This window comes from Gadus chalcogrammus, chromosome 13 (genome assembly GCF_026213295.1).
Source record: "Gadus chalcogrammus isolate NIFS_2021 chromosome 13, NIFS_Gcha_1.0, whole genome shotgun sequence".
Taxonomy (NCBI): Eukaryota; Metazoa; Chordata; class Actinopteri; order Gadiformes; family Gadidae; genus Gadus; species Gadus chalcogrammus.
In genome coordinates this window covers 11,400,728-11,419,934 of record NC_079424.1, presented here as the reverse complement: position 1 = coordinate 11,419,934, position 19,207 = coordinate 11,400,728, and the positions used below count along the sequence as shown (strand labels likewise).

Here is a 19,207-nt window from a genome sequence, read left to right as displayed (position 1 = left end):
AAACTGCAGATGTAGATGGAAGAGAATGCATCAAAATTATTTTTTTTATTATGAACCATTTACACCTACGGAAGATGATACATCATCAAAGCAAGATGAAAATATTGGGCCCAAACAAATAGAATTAAAAAAAGGTAAGCAACAATTCAAGAGATCCATTAAATAGACAGCATTTCAATTTTAGACATAATTGTTTCATGTTTATTTATTCCTATTATTGCACCCTAGTCTTTCGGAAAGCACGCCAGATGAGAGAGACAGTATTGCGCCAAAGAAGAAAATGGAAAACATAGGCAGAATAAGACCCCACCCCTCCCCCCATTAACACCCACTACACCTGCAGGTATGAGTAATTGACAGGCAACACAGTAAGGGCCACCGTTCTGTACATTTCAGGAATGTCACCAAAATGTTCTCAAACTAGATTTAACCCTAAAAACTCGTATCTCTCAACTGCTCTGTGCCCAATACAGGCATATTCATTTTAGCTTGAACTAATAAGGGCTGGCCTACGGAATGTTGTGCGTACGCGTTCCCCTGTTCTGTTAGGCCACAGAAAGAGCTTTATTCCCAAAGTGCTTACCCCTCACTCAATGTTTACTCTTGTGTTGTACAGGTCATAACTTGGCCATTTCATTGATGGGAGCTTATCATTTTTTTCATTAATGGGAGCTCATCACCCCCCCCCCCCACACACTCCTACAATAATGGCCATTCAGGAGGTGTTCACAGACAGAGACGAATCATCATATCGATACTGAAAAAATATTGTATTAGACAGAAAGTTGTGAGTTCTAAAAAGGGATCTGAGAGAGTGCGTGTGTGTGTCTCGCTCAGTACATGATAGTCCACTGCTTGACACAGGCGTCGTATGAGGAGGTCACCAGGGTGTGGTCGTCCACCCAGGCCAGGCTGGTGACGTGATGCAACCGGTGGGCATCTGTGGGCATCAAGAGAGAAACGCATTGGTGACCAGGGGGAGGGTTGATAAAGGCAACAATTCAACACACTCTTTCTTCTCATTCTACTGGGAGTACTTGCAGTAGGTTTGCTTATCCTCCAAAAGATAAGTCTCACTTCCTTCCACCTCATTAGAACATTTTTGCCCCGTCCCAAGGGATGTAGCAGAAGTTCCTGCCTGGTAACTTCCCTTACTACTGCGGCTACACCAGAAGCCATTTAAAATAAGGGTGTTTTTATAGAGAGTATAGATGCAGTCTAAGCTAGCCATTAACTTTACAAGACACACACACACACACACACACACACACACACACACACACACACACACACACACACAAAGCCCCACCCACCTGGGATCTTAAGCCTCTTATCAGAATCAGAGATTGTCCAGATGTAAACCATCATGTCCATGCCGCTGGTGGCTAAGTGCTCGTTGTCAGGGGCCCAGGCCACAGAGACTATTTTAGCATGGTGACCATAGAAGTCATCCTTGATCTGGGGAAAAGAAACAGGAAAGCTTCAAGAAATTGACAAAACTCAGGAATCAAAACTAAATCACACTTGCTTTGCAGTTTGGATGACAAGACCATTGTCATAGCAGAAAGCATTCCAGATGACACAGTATTGAGCCGGAGGTAAAAGAAAGAAAGAAAAGTTTGAATGCCCATCTAACTGAAACGCTAATCCATTCAATTTCTGGATTGTCCGAAAAACTAAATTACATTTAAACAGAGCCTAAAGAAAACATTTAATTTTCTCCATCCAATGTACGCCAACACCTTATGGCGTTTCACGGCCATTGTAGCATGCATAAAACAGAAATAATTTAGACATGCAAGTCGTCAAAGAGCTAGCTTACCGCGTAGTCGTCTGCCACCGTGAAGATGCGGAGGACCTTCTTCTCGTCGGTGACGGCCAGGTGAGCTCCGTCGTGGGAGAAGGCCATGGCTGTGACCCGCCCCGTGGCCTCCAGGGTGCGGCCCTCTTCCTTCAGACTGTTGCCCTGGACGGAGTACAGACGCACCTTGCCGTCCTGGGCAGAGCAAGTAGACACACAGGGATTGGTATTCGCATTGTGGTTACTGCAGGGTCAAACTTCACCACCCCCAAAGTCTACACTTACGGCGCCCCCGACGGCTGCAGTAGTGCCCCCGGGATGCATCGCTCCGGTCTCTGGCTCGTAGTCCAGCTTTTCCAGAGTGAAAACTTTCTTTTTGTCCTTCAGCAAGACGACCTGTTCGCAGTGGAGATGGGCCACATTTCAATTTCGAAACCAAAACATTACAATAAATACCAGCAACAATGAGACTGACCTTTTAATAATAGGTTTAAAAAATGAAAAGTATGGATGTGCTAGCATTATGGAAGTTGATTTGAGAACCGAGGGAGGTGAATTTAAAGTCACTGACTGAACTGGGCTTACCAGGTCAATGCAAACTACCAGCGTTAAGCCCCCTGGTGCTATGGACACACACTTAGGCTGGGCGTCCATCTTCACCACATCAGAGGCACTTGAAAAATAAAATACATTATTTGCCAATATTCTGGTAAAGCCATTGGTACAATGACGAACCCAAGAACAACGTGAGCAGAAGTTAGTGTGTCGATAGTACCTGTATTCCTTGGTTTGGGTGTCGGTGAAGCGCACGGTGTCGTCCATGCCGCAGCTAACCAGCTGGCCGGCCTGGTCCACCACCATCTTGTTCACCTGGTTGGTGTGGCCCTTCCCCTGAAGGCAGTCATTCTCTCCAGTTTCCGCATCCCAATAATGTGCAAAGTGTTAAAGAACATAAATGATGACGCAGCGCCCAATGAAAGCACTCTACCGAGCAATCAACAGTTATTTTATCCAAAATATACTGAGAAGATGTTTAATTAACAAATCTGCTTTTTCTGCACCAATGGCAAAAGTGTATATCAGGATGGTCTCAAGAGGCTAACACTAATATAGCGTCAGGTACAATCAGTTATGCCGATAGAATACAGAGAGATACCCCACTTCCATGTAGCAACATTGATCCAACATTTGGCAGCCCCTGAAGATGAGTGAGAACAAATGAAAGGATATTGATGTGTCCATCGTGACTTGCAGAGAAGATGATTGACTTCCCGTCAATCTTGTGAACCGTCACACAATGGACGGACTTACTGTGACCCTGCAGGACAAATAAGTTGACAATACATTACGATGACTTCTATTCTTTAGTAGATTTACAACAGAAACTAAATCAAGAGCTTTTAGTAATGTGAGCAAATATGGTCCTTTGAGCATCATAGGCTTCAAGATCACACACACACACACACACACACACACACACACACACACACACACACACACACACACACACACACACACACACACACACACACACACACACACACACACACACCTTGATGACGCGGAGGGGCTTGTCTGGGTTGTTCTTGTCCAGGTAGTTGATGTTCCCCGACAGGGAGACACTGATGAGGTGGTCCTTCTGCCACAGGCATCCCAGCTGCTGGTCCATGACATCATTGCCCATGTTGAAGGTGATGACGGCCGTACCCGTGCTGACGTCCCATAGCTTCACCGTCTTGTCCCCCGAGGCGGAGATCAGCTGGGAGCTGTCGGGGCTCCAGGACACCTGGCGTTGAGGTTAACAGACATGTCACTACGCGACAAATAACATGGTGCAGGCTGCCGGCAGCTAGAAGAACCAACCCCAAGCCTTGCACAACGTTTATGTTTATTAGCAGGGGTTTGGGAAAAGGAGGTGAGAGTTTGGCATCAAAAGGGATGTTGGCGCAACATAGGCTCAACCTGCCTTGCATTTTGCCATTTTGTTGCCAAATCTGTCTGAGTTTCAGGTGAGAAGTAGGGGTGGGAAAAATAATCGATGCTTCGCGATTCTCTCTAGAACAATTCCGCCTCGATTCAGATAAATTAATAATCGGAATAAAAATAAAAGATTTAGTTTTTTGTTTGCCTGCTGCAACATTCTCTTCGCCAGAGAAGGATAATTTTAAAATTATTTAATTTATCTTCAGTGTGTGTATATGTCAATCTGATTTGTCTTGACACGATTGCGATTCATTTTTTAGAATCGAAGATCTCATTATCCGAATCGAATCGTGAGATTCCTAAGAGATTCCCACCCCTAGTGAGAAGATTGTATTTTGGCAGAATGAATTGAAAAGACACTTACGGCGTAAACTCCTCCATTGTGGGCTTTCTCTCCCCCAAGTGCAGAGATTTTCTCGCCGGTCTTACCATCACATATGATGATCTGTGAGGACACAAACCACAGTTGACATTTGGATACGTCACATTTTGTATTAGACATGAAAAATATATTATATCGCATCTCTGTTGCCAGTAGTAATTGGCGTTGCCTTGGAAAGCTTCAAAAGAGCAAACGACCCAGCTAAAGATCTATCCCCAATATTTTTGTAATGAATTGTAATCTGATAGAAACAACTTTGTGTGATTTATTTATCAATGAGTAATGTTGCTTCATTCATAGCCTGTATATCTATGCAAATTATTTGTGGATTTGAAGTCTGGAAAGGGTAATTGTGGTTAGAGATGAATGTGCATCACTATAAGTAAGTAAATGAAAACAAATATTCCTCAAAACATAGTTCATAATAAAAAATGTTTGGATCCCAGTGTAATTACTGCAAATTAATAATAGTTTAGTCTGCCCGAGATATAATAATTAGTCTTTTGGTAAACCTGCACTTTTGTGACTCCTGCTGGAGAAAGGGTCAACTTCCGCCTATAAGTCACTAAACTGCTTGTAATCTAAAAGCACACATATTTAGAAAAAGTCATGAAAGGGCAATACTCCCCCATGGCACTTCTAGTGTTAAGCGTAGGGCAGACCATCATCAGCACATCAGTGCAGCAGGGTACTTACCAGCCCATCAGCTCCAGCAGCGGCAAAACGGTTCCCATCAGGGGAGAATCGCACACAATTGACAAACCGGGTGTGGTCCTGATACAGGGGAAAAAATAAAATAAATATTTTGAAGGTGCAAAACATGCGAGTCGGCATTTCCATTTCCCCTCCCATTACAATGTAAGAGAGCTCCCATGTTTAAAATCCAACTTCTTCACTTGAAGCTAAACATTTTAGACTATCAGGCCACTAGAGACAGATTTACTCTGCATTTATATTTCCTCTACTGTGCACTCCTTTGCAGGAGAACAGGATGCCTCATGCAAAACAAAATACAGCACAACACAACAGAGAAGACTATAAATCAATCAAAAAGAACAGCTGAACTTGCCATATAAAATAAACCTAAACAAAGATGTGTAACGATGAGGCTCAAGAGAAACCACCAAAGCTAGGGAGGTAATCCACGATTTCCCTATGATTGTTCAGCAGGAGTTTGTTTATACTGGCACACACCATTCCCCGCCCTAAAGATATGAGTCAATACCTTTAATGTGAACTTGAACTTGAATGGAGGCCCCTCAGAGAAAGCCACAGTCATGTCGTCACTGCCAGAGATGAGGCGGTAGGGGCGAGAGGGTTTGAGGTCCACAGAGTTGATGGCTTTACTGTGTCCCGCCAGCTCACCCACTGACGACCCAGAGTCCCACAGGAACACCGCTCCAAACCTGAGAGGAAGAACGGTACAAAAACCTCAATGGAATACATGTCACTCCAACCATGTAAATACACTGTGCTATTACAATTTAGTTGTACGGTCAGTCCAAAGCGTCCTACAGTGAATTGTTTCTCTCACACACCCCAAAAATGTACTTAGGCTTGACTCCGGGACAGTTGCTTATCCAATGCTCTGTTGGTTCAGTCATGTCCAGCAATTCATACACAATCAAAAGCTAATTAACCCCTTTGGGCTAGGGTTAGGTTAGATACCCCATCAGCAAATCTCCCTCATTTGATCAGCCTTATTTCTTTGGTGTTGTTTAAATGTTCATGCTACACATTTGCTGTAATATTACATCACGGAAAAAGGCAACCACATCCCATTTGGTTGCACGCGCATGTCTGAGTAAAACCCAAATCACTTGACTGACTCACTTCTCACGTCCCTCGCCAACCACAGCCATTCTCTTGCTGTCCTCAGTCCAGGCAATATCTCGGATCTTGCCGGAAAACGGTTGGTACTCGTACTTCAGCAGGTGCTCCTTCTGGGTGGTGTCCCAGATACGGATCTTTCCCGACACATCTGCCCGGATTTAGAATGTTCTAGAATTACTGAGCAAAGTTCTGATGATAGGATTTGTTGACATTGGTGAGTGAGGTGAACGGCTAGGTGGTAGATTACCTCCAGAGGCGATGTAAAAGCCACTGGGTGCATAGCAGGCGACAGTTACTTGCTGGGCATGCTCTGTGTAGATGTCTGCTATAGATGGATTCTGTAGAAGATTAAATACATTACACATCAGTAGGTGTGGAAAGATAACAGAAGTTGGTTGGTCAGATAATATAAACTATTGAATTACATCAATGTTCCTGATGATAACAGTCTTTCCATTGGCATAGAGAAAGTTGTTCCCTTTGGGATCTCTGCCAAGTACTTTGGACACTCCCCTCTCCATCTGCGGGAGACTGGCAAACGTGTGTTCTAAAAGGTCGTGGTAAAGAGAATGACACGTTTAGACATAAGTAATGGCAATAGACATAAAACATAGTATATTGAACCATTTCGAAAGTAATGTAAAGGCTTGTATTGGCTTTTTTTTCCCAGCTGCTAACCTGGAAAACAAAATCACGACCAAGCCACTAAAGCCACGGCGTGGACATGGGTATGGACATGTCATAACAATGCGGACGTAGCCTCCAAGAAAACAGGGGCAGATTTATAACATACCATTGCTAGGTATTGGTAATGCCCAAATCCTGCGGGATTCTGCTATTCAGCAATGGTATATTTAATCGTACATCTGCAAAACACGAAACGACTATCTATCTTGGAGGGCCGATTTCATTCTATTGCACGAAATGCCCAAATAGTCAATTGGGCGAGGTTAGTTACGTTAGCTGCAAAACCGCTAGCTGCCTAGAAAGCTCATTGTCCCCCATTCTCAAAGTATAACAACAGTGCTTTCTTTCAATATACATTCTGTAAGATCACAAATAATAAATACTTACTCGACTCATATGACATTTTCGCGATTGCTTTTTTGTTTAGGCCTCCAGATGAATGAACCAGTGCACACACCCCGGCTACAGACAGACTCTCTGATCATACAAACACGGAAGCGAGGGCAGCTCGCGGAATGCCTGTCTATGACCATATATAGTCATCTCGGCTCCTACGCGGCAGCTGTCAGCTGCCTGCTGGTGAGGGGATGACTGCGTGAATTAAATATACAGGATATGGTAAATAGTTCCTGATCAGATCATCATCAGAACGAGTTGTTTCTCTCATATGTCTCTATTTTAACCACGGTGATGTCCAACTGTGCATAATAGTCAAACATGGACATACGATACACATCACCGTCAGCCTGCCTAGGAATAGGATGGATGTGGGGAAATCCCTGATGAGCCCAGTGTGATTTATTAGTAATAATAATTATTATAATAATAATAATAATAATAATAATAATAATAATAATAATAAAAATAATACATTTTATTTATAACGCACTTGGCATCAACTCAATGACCTCAAAGTGCTATCTAGCCGCATTCTTCTGTTATGGAGAAGGACTTGAATGTGTTAGGTGTCCCCTTGCCTCGTATGGGCCATTGGGCCATAATAAGAAATTATTAAATCGACGACGATGTCCCTTATCGTCCTTAAATTCAGACGCTTTGTATTTTTGTCGTTAAATCATAGTTGATCATATTTGGTACACAACCATATATGCTAATCATGTGATAAACAACACGAACAGTTCTAGGGTCTGGGTGACTTTCGTTTTCCCTGCATTGATATAGGCTATTTCAAACTTATTTTACACGATCAACTCTGATACTAAAACGAGTCATCTGGGCCTCGTATCATTGTGTGGCCTACTCTGATAAGAACAGAATAATGTTTCACCCATTGAGCTTGATACTCACGCAAATTACCCATTTCTTACGCTCTCAATCCACACCTCCTACTTCTAATTCGTCAATTGCCTTTCGTCCTAAGATATGGTGGTAGTGGTAGTGGCGTAAGTAGGTCATTAAAGGCCCGGTGCAATAATTGTAAGGGCAGGGGCGTAGCCACATGGGGGCCAAAAAATAATATAATATCCTGAACAGAAACGGTCTAAAATGAAATATGCACTATTAGTTTGTTCTAACTTTGACATATTAAATATTGCACTTAAAGCTTTTTCGACTTTTATGACCTATAAACGTTGTTATAATGATTTATAGTCATGTTTAACCATACTAAAGTGTCAAATAATGACGTACATGCATTTAGACGTATTCCCTGCTGACCGTCTGGGGTGGCTGTGCAGAGCACTAGGGACGCCGGTCACGATTCACTTGTTCAAATTTCCGGGATTTATCTACGTAGAACAATCCGGATTTTCTATGCATGTAATGCTGCAACTTGTTCCACCAACCACAAAGGAGTGGGGTTGGCAGGAGGAGAGCGAGGGGGCGGAGAAGGACGAAGCCGAGTGTTGACAGAGAATGCTGAAAGCGCCCAGATGAGAGGACGAGTTTCCCGAAAATTGACATCGTTTTTTGTGCTTTGATTTGTGTCAGGTTGCTCTATGGGAGTCGTTAATAAGAAATTAAGACCAGAAAATTAGTATAATAGGAGATCTTTAAAATTCGAACCGAATCAGTTCGAATGAACAAGAACGAACCGAACTGATACTTCTCTCTCGTTCGTCTCGTTCGTTCTCAGACTCGACTCATTCCAGACCCGCTAGTCGCTGACTCGCTGTTCGTTCCCTGACTGTGAGTGGTGAAGAGGGAGAGGCTTAGTGAGCGAGCGACCTGAAGCATTATCCCGCTTATTACACGGCTACTTGCCAAAACGAAAAAATAAATTCACAAGGTGTGTCTTTTTACAATTTATTTGTTACCATTGGTAGTCTTGATCAGAGGAGAAATAGTTCGCCAATGACGTTGACGTCGCTTAGCAAATTAATACGCTGGGGTTGATGAGTAGCCGGACTACTAGCCGAATGCCGATACGGGGGCGGACTGGGCGGTCTTGCGTTCTGGCGGGTGCCGGGGGGGCCGCGGGCTCTCGTAGGCCGTTTAAGCCGGCCGGCGGATCAGAGAGAAAATATCAGTATTTATACCAGAGATATGGGTCTCTATATCGCAGTCATAGTTAACTTTTACATCGGTCTACATTGTTTTGTAGCCAAATTTCTTATTCAGATGTTAAATGTGCATGGTTTGAAATAAAACAAATCTACCTGTATTTTCTTTTTTGATTATTTGTTTGCTTCTGGGAATTTCAAGACCGAATCGAGTAGGCTAGACCGCGTCTGCGTGTTTGGGGTTGTTGGAAGTTGGAAGCTATACTCTGTCGCCATCACAGAGGTCCTTATGAACTTGGATTCGGATGACAGGGTTGCGGAGAAGAGCAAGCTCCTTTGTACTTTGTTAAATGCATGACGGTTACACATGTTTTTATTATGGAGCGGCTGGCTCTGATGATCTTTTGATTTTGGCTGCAGAGTGCAAATGCCAGGGCCTTTTTTGGTTCCCAGTCCGTCACTGGATACGAAAGACGTGAATCAGTTGCAAAAAGTCCACTTTTCTTGACAGCGTTCATATGCACACACAGCCGTGATCACAGCGTTATACATTATCCCTTACATATTTACTTGTTTTTTTAGAGACCCCCACAGAGATGGAATCATAACCGAACCCTGACCCCCACCATCATTGCTAAATCAAGTTTTATCAACTATACCCCCAATCCTGCTGCGTTTGGTTAAAGTTGTAATGTTGCGTTGATTGATGACCGACTTCCATGATCGTTTAAGAATGAGAACGAGGGAGGAGCTGTCTGACTGACTCACCTGAGAACCGTGCATTCCATGATTCGATTCACCGCTACCGGAAACTAGACTGAACGAACGAACAAACGAACGAATGAACGACCGAACCTGAACGACTTTTCTTGGCGAACTGACCGACGCGAACTGAATCAAGGAAATTAATCATTGAATCCATAAATGAGGGAGAGCGCATGTGTGCAGATCTCATTACAACTTGGAATTTTTACAATGGTTATTTCGGGAATGGACATCAATAATATCACCAACCCTAGACACACAGCCATTAATATTAGCTTAAAATATATTTGAATGAATCCCTTTTAGGCCACCACTATACTTATTTACCAATGTTACGAAAACCACACATCCAATGCATTTTGTACATTTGTACTAATCAATTAGGAACAATATGTAAACTTGCTGGATTTTTAATTTTTAATTTCAATAGTACTTTATGGATCTTTTTTGCTGAAGGATTGCCGTGTTTAGCAAAATCGTGGGTTGCTCTGTGCATATAGTAATCTCACACTAAACACTACCGTTTAAAAAAAAAGTGCAACACCAATGCATTCCACTATGTGCCGCTGATGATATAGTAGGATGTTCACTGTGATATTTCGAGTAATACACCAACGAAGAAGATTCTTCCTCACGTCACCTTCACTTGCTGCATTTATCCGTAACGATGGCCGCCGCCTTGAGAGGGAATTTGTTAACATTGGTCAAGGTGAGTGTTTCATGATGCTTACACGCATGATCTATGTTGTAAAGACATCTGAATTGATTATCTTACTGTGATTACCATTGTAGGAGGACGATACTGGTAAATATAGAAGAAAAAGACAGGATACACGAGTGTTTAACTCCTGAGCCCCTAGCATACAATTGCTTATTGAAGAGGGAGAAATTAACAGCATGTCAAAAGTGACGCAGATGACAGCAAACAAATTAACCTTTTTTCCACGGAATTGTATTTGTTTGATATAACATGATATAACAGCTATTAATTGGCTTATTGTCTAGTTCGCGTCTTGTTCGAGTCAGTAGAAGCAGATTGGCTAAATGATTGAACTATCATGTTATCCTCATCTATGTTTATCCGAATTAATCACCCTGATTTTGATATGTCTAATGGTTTTAAACAGATACTGTTTTTTGTGACAGCCACGGTGATTTAATGGTGGCATTAATGGCTGCAAAATCGAGATGCTTTACATCTGCTGTGATTACACACACACACACACACACACACACACACACACACACACACACACACACACACACACACACACACACACACACACACACACACACACACACACACACACACACACAGGAAATTGAACATACACTTAAATATATGTATTATACACCCGATGGATGCAAAATACCAAGGTTTGTCTGACACTGAATCGGTCCTCCTGTTTCTTGTCATCAGGGTCTGGCTGGCCCCAGGTGGCAGCAGATGCCCCTGAGACCTCTCAGTGTATCCGCAGGTCTTTGTGCCCCCGAAACATCCCCCGCTCGGGCTGATGCCACCTTCAAGGTCACCATGGTGCCAGGTGACGGTGTGGGACCTGAGCTGATGACCGCCGTCAAAGATGTGTTCAAGGTATCATTTTCACCCAAGTTTAAATTTGGTATCATAACTTAAAACGAATTTTAAGTTACTGTAATAAAATTGACCATATCTCAATCCTCAGGCAGGAGATGTTCCAGTGGAATTTGAGGAGTTCCATCTGAGTGAAGTACAGAACATGGCCAGCGAGGAGAAGCTTGAGCAAGTGCTGACCTCCATGAAGACCAACAAGGTGGCCATGAAAGGTACCTTGTTGTTTTCTGCCCTCCACTTACCATCATGTTTAAAAAGTATTAATCAATTGTACTCTCATTGGGTTTCTATTTCATTCCTATAATTCCCTCAAGCTATTGTCAACAAAAGAGTAGATCTCTGTACTAGACTTTAAGCAGGTTTCACACCGCCGCGCGTCAACTCGCCGCCTCCATTTATTTAAATGAGGGAAGGGCGGCAGAGGGGAGGCGGTTACAAAAGCGGCTGTTGGACCAGGAAGCGGTTGCCGCCCACGTGAACGTGCACAGATTTTTGCCCTACCCCTCAGCTTCCCCCGTGTTTAAACTTTCGGTGGCAGCCACCCCGCCGCTTTTGAAAACACCTTGCCCTTCACACCGTCGCGCTGAACCCTCCGGCAGCGAGGCGGTTATCAGGGCGGTTGCCGCGCGACGGTGCACCGTTAGTATTTAGTGTCACCTTGTCAAAGACCCTGGTTAAATGGCCTTTTAATGAAATGTTCACTTGTCCTTTCTGTGTATTCCTAGGCAAAATTCACACACCAATGGAGTACAAAGGAGAACTTGCTTCCTATGAGATGAGACTACGGTAATTGTAGCCTTATGTTGTGGATGCGAGGGATTATGTTCATGCCGTCTGGCTGTCTTTGGTTGGTCTGTTCTGTTCCGGTAACTCTCCCCTCTGTCCACGTCCAGTCGTAAATTGGACCTATTCGCCAACGTCGTGCATGTGAACAGCCTGCCAGGCTACAACACGCGCCACAACAACCTGGACCTGGTTATCATCCGTGAGCAGACGGAGGGGGAGTACAGCTCCCTGGAACACGAGGTAGAAGAGCTGACCGATAGAAGATATCATGCATTTATCTCTGCAAATGTGATTCCATTCATCAATCCTTAACCAGGGGGGATTTTTTTTTTTTTTTTTTAATTGCCTGTTTTGACTATTTAGAGTGTCCCTGGTGTTATCGAGTGTCTGAAGATCATCACCAGAGTGAAGTCTCGGCGGATCGCTAAGTTTGCGTTTGACTACGCCACCAAGAAGGGAAGGAGCAAGGTTACGGCTGTGCACAAGGCCAACATCATGCAAGTATATTTTAATTGAATTCTCATTTCCATGAGGTCACCTTTGAACAAAGTTGGAGCACTTTTAAAGTTGTGCATACATCATTTCATTTCAGGAAATTAGCTGATGGCCTCTTTCTGCAGTGCTGTGCTGAAATTGCAGAACTGTATCCTAAAATCAAATATGAGACTATCATCATTGACAACGCTTGCATGCAGGTATGTTCAGCACTACATCTGCTTACAAGATGTAACTATAACAACACTACATTTTCTATGATATACAATTGATGATGCATCCTTTTATAGATGAAGTAAGGATTTGTCTAGTCATATTGTGACATTTGGGGGGGGTTGATGTTTTGTTTTGCAGCTTGTGCAGAACCCCTACCAGTTTGATGTGCTGGTGATGCCCAACCTGTATGGTAACATCATTGACAACCTGGCAGCAGGCCTGGTAGGAGGGGCTGGTGTGGTACCCGGCGAGAGCTACAGCGCAGAGTATGCCGTCTTTGAGACCGTAGGTTTTTGGACATTTTTAATTTAATGTTATTTAGCTTTGTTGTAAGGTACTTTCAAGAGCTCATATTACATAATGGCTTTGCCCAGGATTTAGTCTTCTCCATGTAGCTTGGATGGTAAAGCAAATCGATTGTCTATTCGCTTCCAACACCCTTTGTTTTTGCTTATTTTGTTTGTTACAATTTTGGTTGTTGCCTTTTCAGCAGAATAGTCATGCTTTCATTTGCCGACAGTGTCATATTATATTGTGTCAGTAAGATATTGGGATATCTAATATCTTTGAATATTTATCCAAAAGGTATTATTATTAAAGGTCAATGATTTCCATATTAACAATATGAGAACCCCAAGCAATGAATAGTCTGAGCTGGCTATAGCTCCCGCAATTGTTTGGTTGACTGTCCTTGTCTCATATCCTCCTCCTTCGTCTTTGTGCCAGGGTGCCCGTCACCCTTTCGCCCAGGCGGTAGGCAGGAACATCGCCAACCCCACCGCCATGCTGCTTAGCGCTGCCAACATGCTCAAGCACCTGAAGTAAGTCATTTTTTGTACTTAAACGGTCAAAACAGCACTCGCATAGCATAGGACCTACCCACTGGGGCTATCCAGGCATTGAACATGCCCACCTTTTTAAGTGTGCCCTTTATTAGCCACGGGTACGAGATGGCTTAATCTTAACGGACTGCCTTTTCTTGCAGTCTGGAATATCACTCCCAGATGGTGTCGGACGCTGTGAAGAAGGTCATCAAGCAGGGCAAGGTAAGACTTTGTGGGCTTTTAATCTATGCCGGATCATTCTGGCGCCGGAGCCAATGTCTTGATGAACTAACCCTACCAGCATGACCTCTAGGAACAGTGTCTGCCTCCTGCTTTGGTATGGTTGGCACATTGGATTTTAGAAATTGTCAGCAGCACGACAGCTGACTTTGGAAACCTTTCTTCCTCCTCTTCTTCTCCTGCCTCGTCATCTTCTTCCTCGTCTTCTATATAAATGGGTCATTGGTTTGAAAGTAATCCGATGAACAAATGTTTTGATAGATCCATTAGTTTTGATCATATTTACACCAATAGTCCCAGACACAAGAATCCCGTTTGGATTTAACCTAACTAACGGCAGGCTTGTATAACTTATTTTACTGCTGAACCACAGAAGACTTCACTTGTGTCCCCGCATCTCTAATGCCGCCTTCAAATACGTTTTTGTTTCCATAAAGGGACACTGTAATATTTTAAGTCATTTATTACCTCAAATCAACGTATTCATTCATAAATAAGCCCTCATTGGTGTAAAATTATCTCTGCCAAAAATCTCACTTATCCTCCTGAGCGAAGAATAATTAATATGTAGTTACATAGGACGGGTAAGCTTCATGAAGGCTTCCATGTTCTCGAATGACTCGATGAGGTAGTATTGGATGTCATGACACAGCTTCTTGGCACATACTGCCCACAGTAGTTTTGACGAAGCGAGCACTATTAGTTTGAATGCAATATACAATTGTACAACTAGATGGGAGTAATGTTTACAGTGTCCCTTTAAAAACTTTTTTTTTAAGTCTTTACCTAAACTGCGTTTTTCCTTATCAAACTAAACTCTTTTTCAGTATCTTCAGTCACTACTAACATTAAAACATAAAACATAAAATCTAATCAACTTTTTTTTTTTTTTACTGTTTTTATCTTCATAACTTAAGTGAAGGTGGGATGCATGTAGACCTAGGCAATATGGATAAAATATCATAATACATCTGCAACATGCATGTCTCTCGCATGCTGATGTGAATGGCCATTGTCTCGGAACCCGGCTGTTTGTTTTTGTATGCTCCGTTCACCTGTCAATACCTAATCCATTAACCAACTGTCAAATACTAAACAAAACAAAAATTGGACATTTCCTTTTTGCAATAGCCTGGAGGCTGGTCCCACAGCAAAATATAATGAAAAGGCTTTGCATGAGACATTTATGTATTGAGCGGGGAAGTAAGCTTATCTCTAGACATGGGAGACATTTTTTCAATAACGGAAGTGACTAAAATCAGTATCAGGCCCTAAGTCAGGCCTTGAGTCCCTTTTGTTCATCTGGATAGGACATGATGGGTGTGGACCCACAACTAAAGGGCTTAAGTTAAATGTAAATCAGCAATTATCACATTTAGAATCACTCCAGTCAGCCTCAGCATTAAAGTTTAAAATGCCGTTATTCCAATATAAATAAAATACCCATTCATATTGAGGTAAAATTTGCCCAATGGACTGTTAAAATAGATTAGGAGCAAGAGAGAGATTCTGCCTGGAAGTTGTTTGAAGTGCCCTACCTTTTCCCCTCTCCTTTACTCTCCCTTCCTCGAACCTGTGTGCGTGTGTGTGTGTGTGTGTGCTGCTGTCTCAGGTGAGGACGAGGGACCTTGGCGGTTATTGCACCACTGGGGACTTTGTGCATGCCGTAGTGGATAACCTGCGTTTCCGCCCTCGCCACTGAGAAGCTTCACACCCGATGTGCTCTCCCCCCCTTTTTATGTTAAATGTTTGAGTGAACGTTCTACCATAATGTTAAAACGTGTATGACGGTAAAACATTAACTGTAAAACAAATAACTCCAACTCCCTGTTTAATGGTTTGTTATTGGATTACTAAAAACATCTGCTGCTTGTGTGTGGTCTAACACTCATTTACATTTCGATTTCATTAGCTTTCTCCCGGATGAAATCTAGTGCTCTACTGTGTCACAAAAGATTGATTGCAAATGATTTGTTACTTTTGACTTTTTATTTTATTTTTATAATTTGATGTAAATGTTTTTCTGTCCTCATTTGTTGCTTCATTGTTGGAATATTCCTTCAAGGTGTTATTTGTATACAGGTTTAATATTATTTTCTCTTTATCTTTGGCCCAGTTTTTCAAAAGTAATCCAGTGGGATTTAGGATCATGGATTGGATCAACAAATGTTTTTTTCAAAGCAAAAGTGGGATTCAGAACGAAGATCTGATCATGTAATCCGATCTTGTATTTGATCTGGTCAAACCTGGCCTTTGGGTTTTTCAAAACTTTGAACTCGGTTTGGGATCAATTTGATCCTAAAAAACAGTATTATCCTGATCCCATCCGAAGGTTGGATTCAGTTGGTTATCCTTAAATTTGGTATTTGGATCACAGTGATCCGATCCAATGTTAATTTAAAAACTGGCATAAAAGTACAAAGTAGGATAGCAAAACATTGGATTTCCAAATCCGGATCAATTTTATCCAAATTAAAATTAAAAAAAACTGGGCCCAGGTCTTTTTCCAAAGCAGATTAAACTCGCAGCAATGCATTCTGGGATCTCATTTGACTTTAGCTGTCAAATGTTTATTCTAAGTATGCCACAGCACGTTTGATTTCTTTGAAATATGGGGTTGAACTTGAGAAGTAACAAATCCATGGTGGAAATAAGGACATTTATCTTTGACCATGAGTGATTATCCCAAAAAAAAAATTATTTGGTTCAGTGAAACCTTTCACAATGCTTCCGATGGAAAGTATTAAGAATCACTTGTTTAATCTTTAGGTGTAACCTGGAAAATCAAAGTGGGAAAAAGATAACAGAATTAACAAATACAAAGTATTTATTTAATTTAGCCAAAATACATTCCTGGTAAAGTGAATAACACTGAACCTTTAACGATCCTAGTTATAATTATTGGCATATATGTTATCGATGTACATGTGTACCTACCCAATTTTGAAAATAATCCAATGTTGGCTGCAAAATTTTAGTTTTACAAATTAACATACTAATTCAACATTCATTCCTACTCTGATTGCATACATTGTCGTAGAGATGTCGTACATGTTTCATAGAAGAATGTCGGGATTGGCTTGAAGAATCTGTTCGGGTTCAAAGCTAAGAACATTATAGTTGGGTTTTAGACTGTGGTACGTGGCCCAAAATAAAACTGACTGTTTCCATGCAATAATAAACCAGACTGGAACAAACTGCTTGACTAATAGCTACATTAGCCGCGTTTACATGGACACATCTATGCCGCATAGATTTCTATGCGGCATAGAAAATGGTCATGTATACGCCTCATTCGGAATACAATTATCTGTTCGGCATAGATTCTATGCCGAATAGAAGAGGTGGTGTAGTCCGTTTTAAATCGCCATGTATACACTTATTCCGCATAGATTGGGGTTTAACTTAGTGCAGCCGCAGTAGTTCGCAATTGGTCCACTGAGCTCCGTCGGTACTTTTAAGCACACCGAACTTCACCGCTGTCAAGGAAAGTGGATTTATTGCCTGATTCACGTCTTTGTTATCACTCCGTAAAAGTAGTCCGGTAAGCGTGTCCGGTTGCTAAGCGACGGGACACATGGGTGTTTATTAATGACGTGTTCGCGTATCGTAGTGTCCGCGCTCGTCCGAGATAACTGTAAATGAGTAGGCTACTACTAGTACTTTTGCAGGCTGAACGTTAAAATACTTCTTAACTTAGAGAGATGGCAGCTGCAGTAGTTCACCTTCGAGGATTCCTGGTCACTAAATTCCCGTAAGACCACTCTCTCCCACCAGTCTTGGCTGCGGACTCGCATCCAAATTCCTCTTGTTTGCGGCGGAGCATAGGGTAAATATAAAGATCTGACGAGAAATTGACGTTGCTGCGCTGTCGTCCTCCTTCTTAATTGAAGGAGCAGGCAGAGAAAAGCTCTCTCCTGCTGTGCTTCCATTAAAATCAAATTTAAAATCCCCGATAGTGATAAGACATCCATTATGTCGCCGCCGGTCCAGAGATGTGTCAGGTGTGCGCGAGAGACAGAACGGACACTTTTGTTACTGCCATGTATACAGTACATTCGGAACACATTTTAGGGACAGATCTATGCCGCATAGAAATCTACGCGGATCAGATGTGCCATGTAAACGCGGCTACTGTTGTTTTTTACTGTTATAGTGAATGATGTCTGCTTTACTGACCATTAATCACTGTATAATGGTCGCAACGGTTCAACTGACCTTAGATCTGCTGCTATGCAGCAAACTGTCTTGGCGACACTGCACGGGAATGTCTTTATAGAACACTGTCTATTTGCAATGGATATACATACACGCGCATCTGTCTTCAGCACTGATGAACTGCTTTAATTGTGCAGCCATATTAAAGGGAGTATTTTAGAATGTGAGGACAAGTGTTGCGCAGCTGTTACTGTGCATGTGTGTGTTTGTAACACATGGTTCTTGTGTTTTACAACAGGTGCGCACAGGCGACCTCGGAGGCTACGCTTCCAGTGACGAGTTCACCCGGGCCGTCATCGCTAACATGGCCGTCTGAGTATTCTGAATACAGAAGAAGACTTTCCGCCGAAAACACGCACACACGTTTATTTGTGGACCATGAAACTTAAGTAGAGGTATATCCCAAAACAATGACTTACTTTAATAGAGTACAGCTCAAATATTAAGCAATGACTATGGTGATGTTGGTATCTGCATTCAAGACATCCAGCTAAATGAAATGTATAGCCTATGTAACATGGGTTCTGTTATGTTATAGCTCTTTGTAAATGCAATATAAGGCTTTGATGCTTGGGTCAAATATCAAGAAATATGCATAATGTGTCATGTATTATTTATTCATTAAACATTTTAAACACGATCTGTTTGCTTCTTTTGAGAGCTAAAGGAAAATAAGATTTATACGTCCTAAATATAGTTCTACAATATAAAACAGACAAATAAATCACTTCCCTTTCTATTGTCAAGAATACTGTGTTGTATTTATTAGAGATGGGTATCACCTCAGGAAAAAACACGGACTCTCCCAATAATCTATGTTGTTCAACTGCTTTGTGTTTAGGTATATAGTCTATTTTCTTACCGGACAAGAAAGCAGAAAACGGACCCATTCATAGCACAGACCATTGCAGTAAACACTGG

At 42.2% G+C, this 19,207-nt stretch overlaps 2 protein-coding genes across 3 annotated transcripts; one reads left to right on the top strand and one right to left on the bottom strand.

Annotated features, from left to right (window-relative positions):
- Positions 1-7,205, bottom strand: wdr1 (WD repeat domain 1). The gene is made up of 15 exons (XM_056606361.1): positions 7,074-7,205; positions 6,425-6,546; positions 6,247-6,337; positions 6,000-6,147; positions 5,392-5,572; positions 4,863-4,940; positions 4,149-4,229; positions 3,354-3,587; positions 3,032-3,119; positions 2,577-2,733; positions 2,387-2,474; positions 2,087-2,197; positions 1,823-1,996; positions 1,314-1,458; positions 1-940 (listed from the first exon to the last, which is right to left on the bottom strand). The coding sequence occupies exons 1-15, from the start codon at positions 7,087-7,089 to the stop codon at positions 834-836; spliced, it is 1,821 nt and encodes a 606-aa protein (XP_056462336.1). The 5' UTR covers positions 7,090-7,205; the 3' UTR covers positions 1-833.
- Positions 7,206-10,512: 3,307 nt separating this feature from the next.
- Positions 10,513-18,926, top strand: idh3b (isocitrate dehydrogenase (NAD(+)) 3 non-catalytic subunit beta). Of its 2 annotated transcripts, none has more exons than XM_056605178.1 (11): positions 10,513-10,622; positions 11,334-11,507; positions 11,599-11,719; positions 12,233-12,293; positions 12,401-12,533; positions 12,657-12,790; positions 12,886-12,988; positions 13,143-13,289; positions 13,731-13,825; positions 13,990-14,050; positions 18,525-18,926. In XM_056605178.1, the coding sequence occupies exons 1-11, from the start codon at positions 10,581-10,583 to the stop codon at positions 18,600-18,602; spliced, it is 1,149 nt and encodes a 382-aa protein (XP_056461153.1). In that variant the 5' UTR covers positions 10,513-10,580; the 3' UTR covers positions 18,603-18,926. The 2 variants fall into 2 exon arrangements, with proteins under 2 accessions (XP_056461153.1, XP_056461152.1); XM_056605177.1 differs by lacking the exon at positions 18,525-18,926 and adding an exon at positions 15,681-17,292.
- The last annotated feature ends 281 nt before the right edge of the window (positions 18,927-19,207 follow it).

Bases quoted from the DNA above. Each gene is read 5' to 3' on its own strand.
- idh3b (XM_056605177.1), top strand. From the start codon at position 10,581: ATGGCCGCCGCCTTGAGAGGGAATTTGTTAACATTGGTCAAG. The intron at 13,290-13,730 runs GTAGGTTTTTGG...TCTTTGTGCCAG, and splicing joins AGTATGCCGTCTTTGAGACC to GGTGCCCGTCACCCTTTCGC. The intron at 14,051-15,680 runs GTAAGACTTTGT...CTGCTGTCTCAG, and splicing joins AGGTCATCAAGCAGGGCAAG to GTGAGGACGAGGGACCTTGG.
- wdr1 (XM_056606361.1), bottom strand. The intron at 4,230-4,862 runs GTAAGTACCCTG...GTGTCCTCACAG, and splicing joins CTGCTGGAGCTGATGGGCTG to ATCATCATATGTGATGGTAA. The intron at 2,734-3,031 runs ATATCCTTTCAT...AACACTTTGCAC, and splicing joins AAGTCACGATGGACACATCA to ATTATTGGGATGCGGAAACT.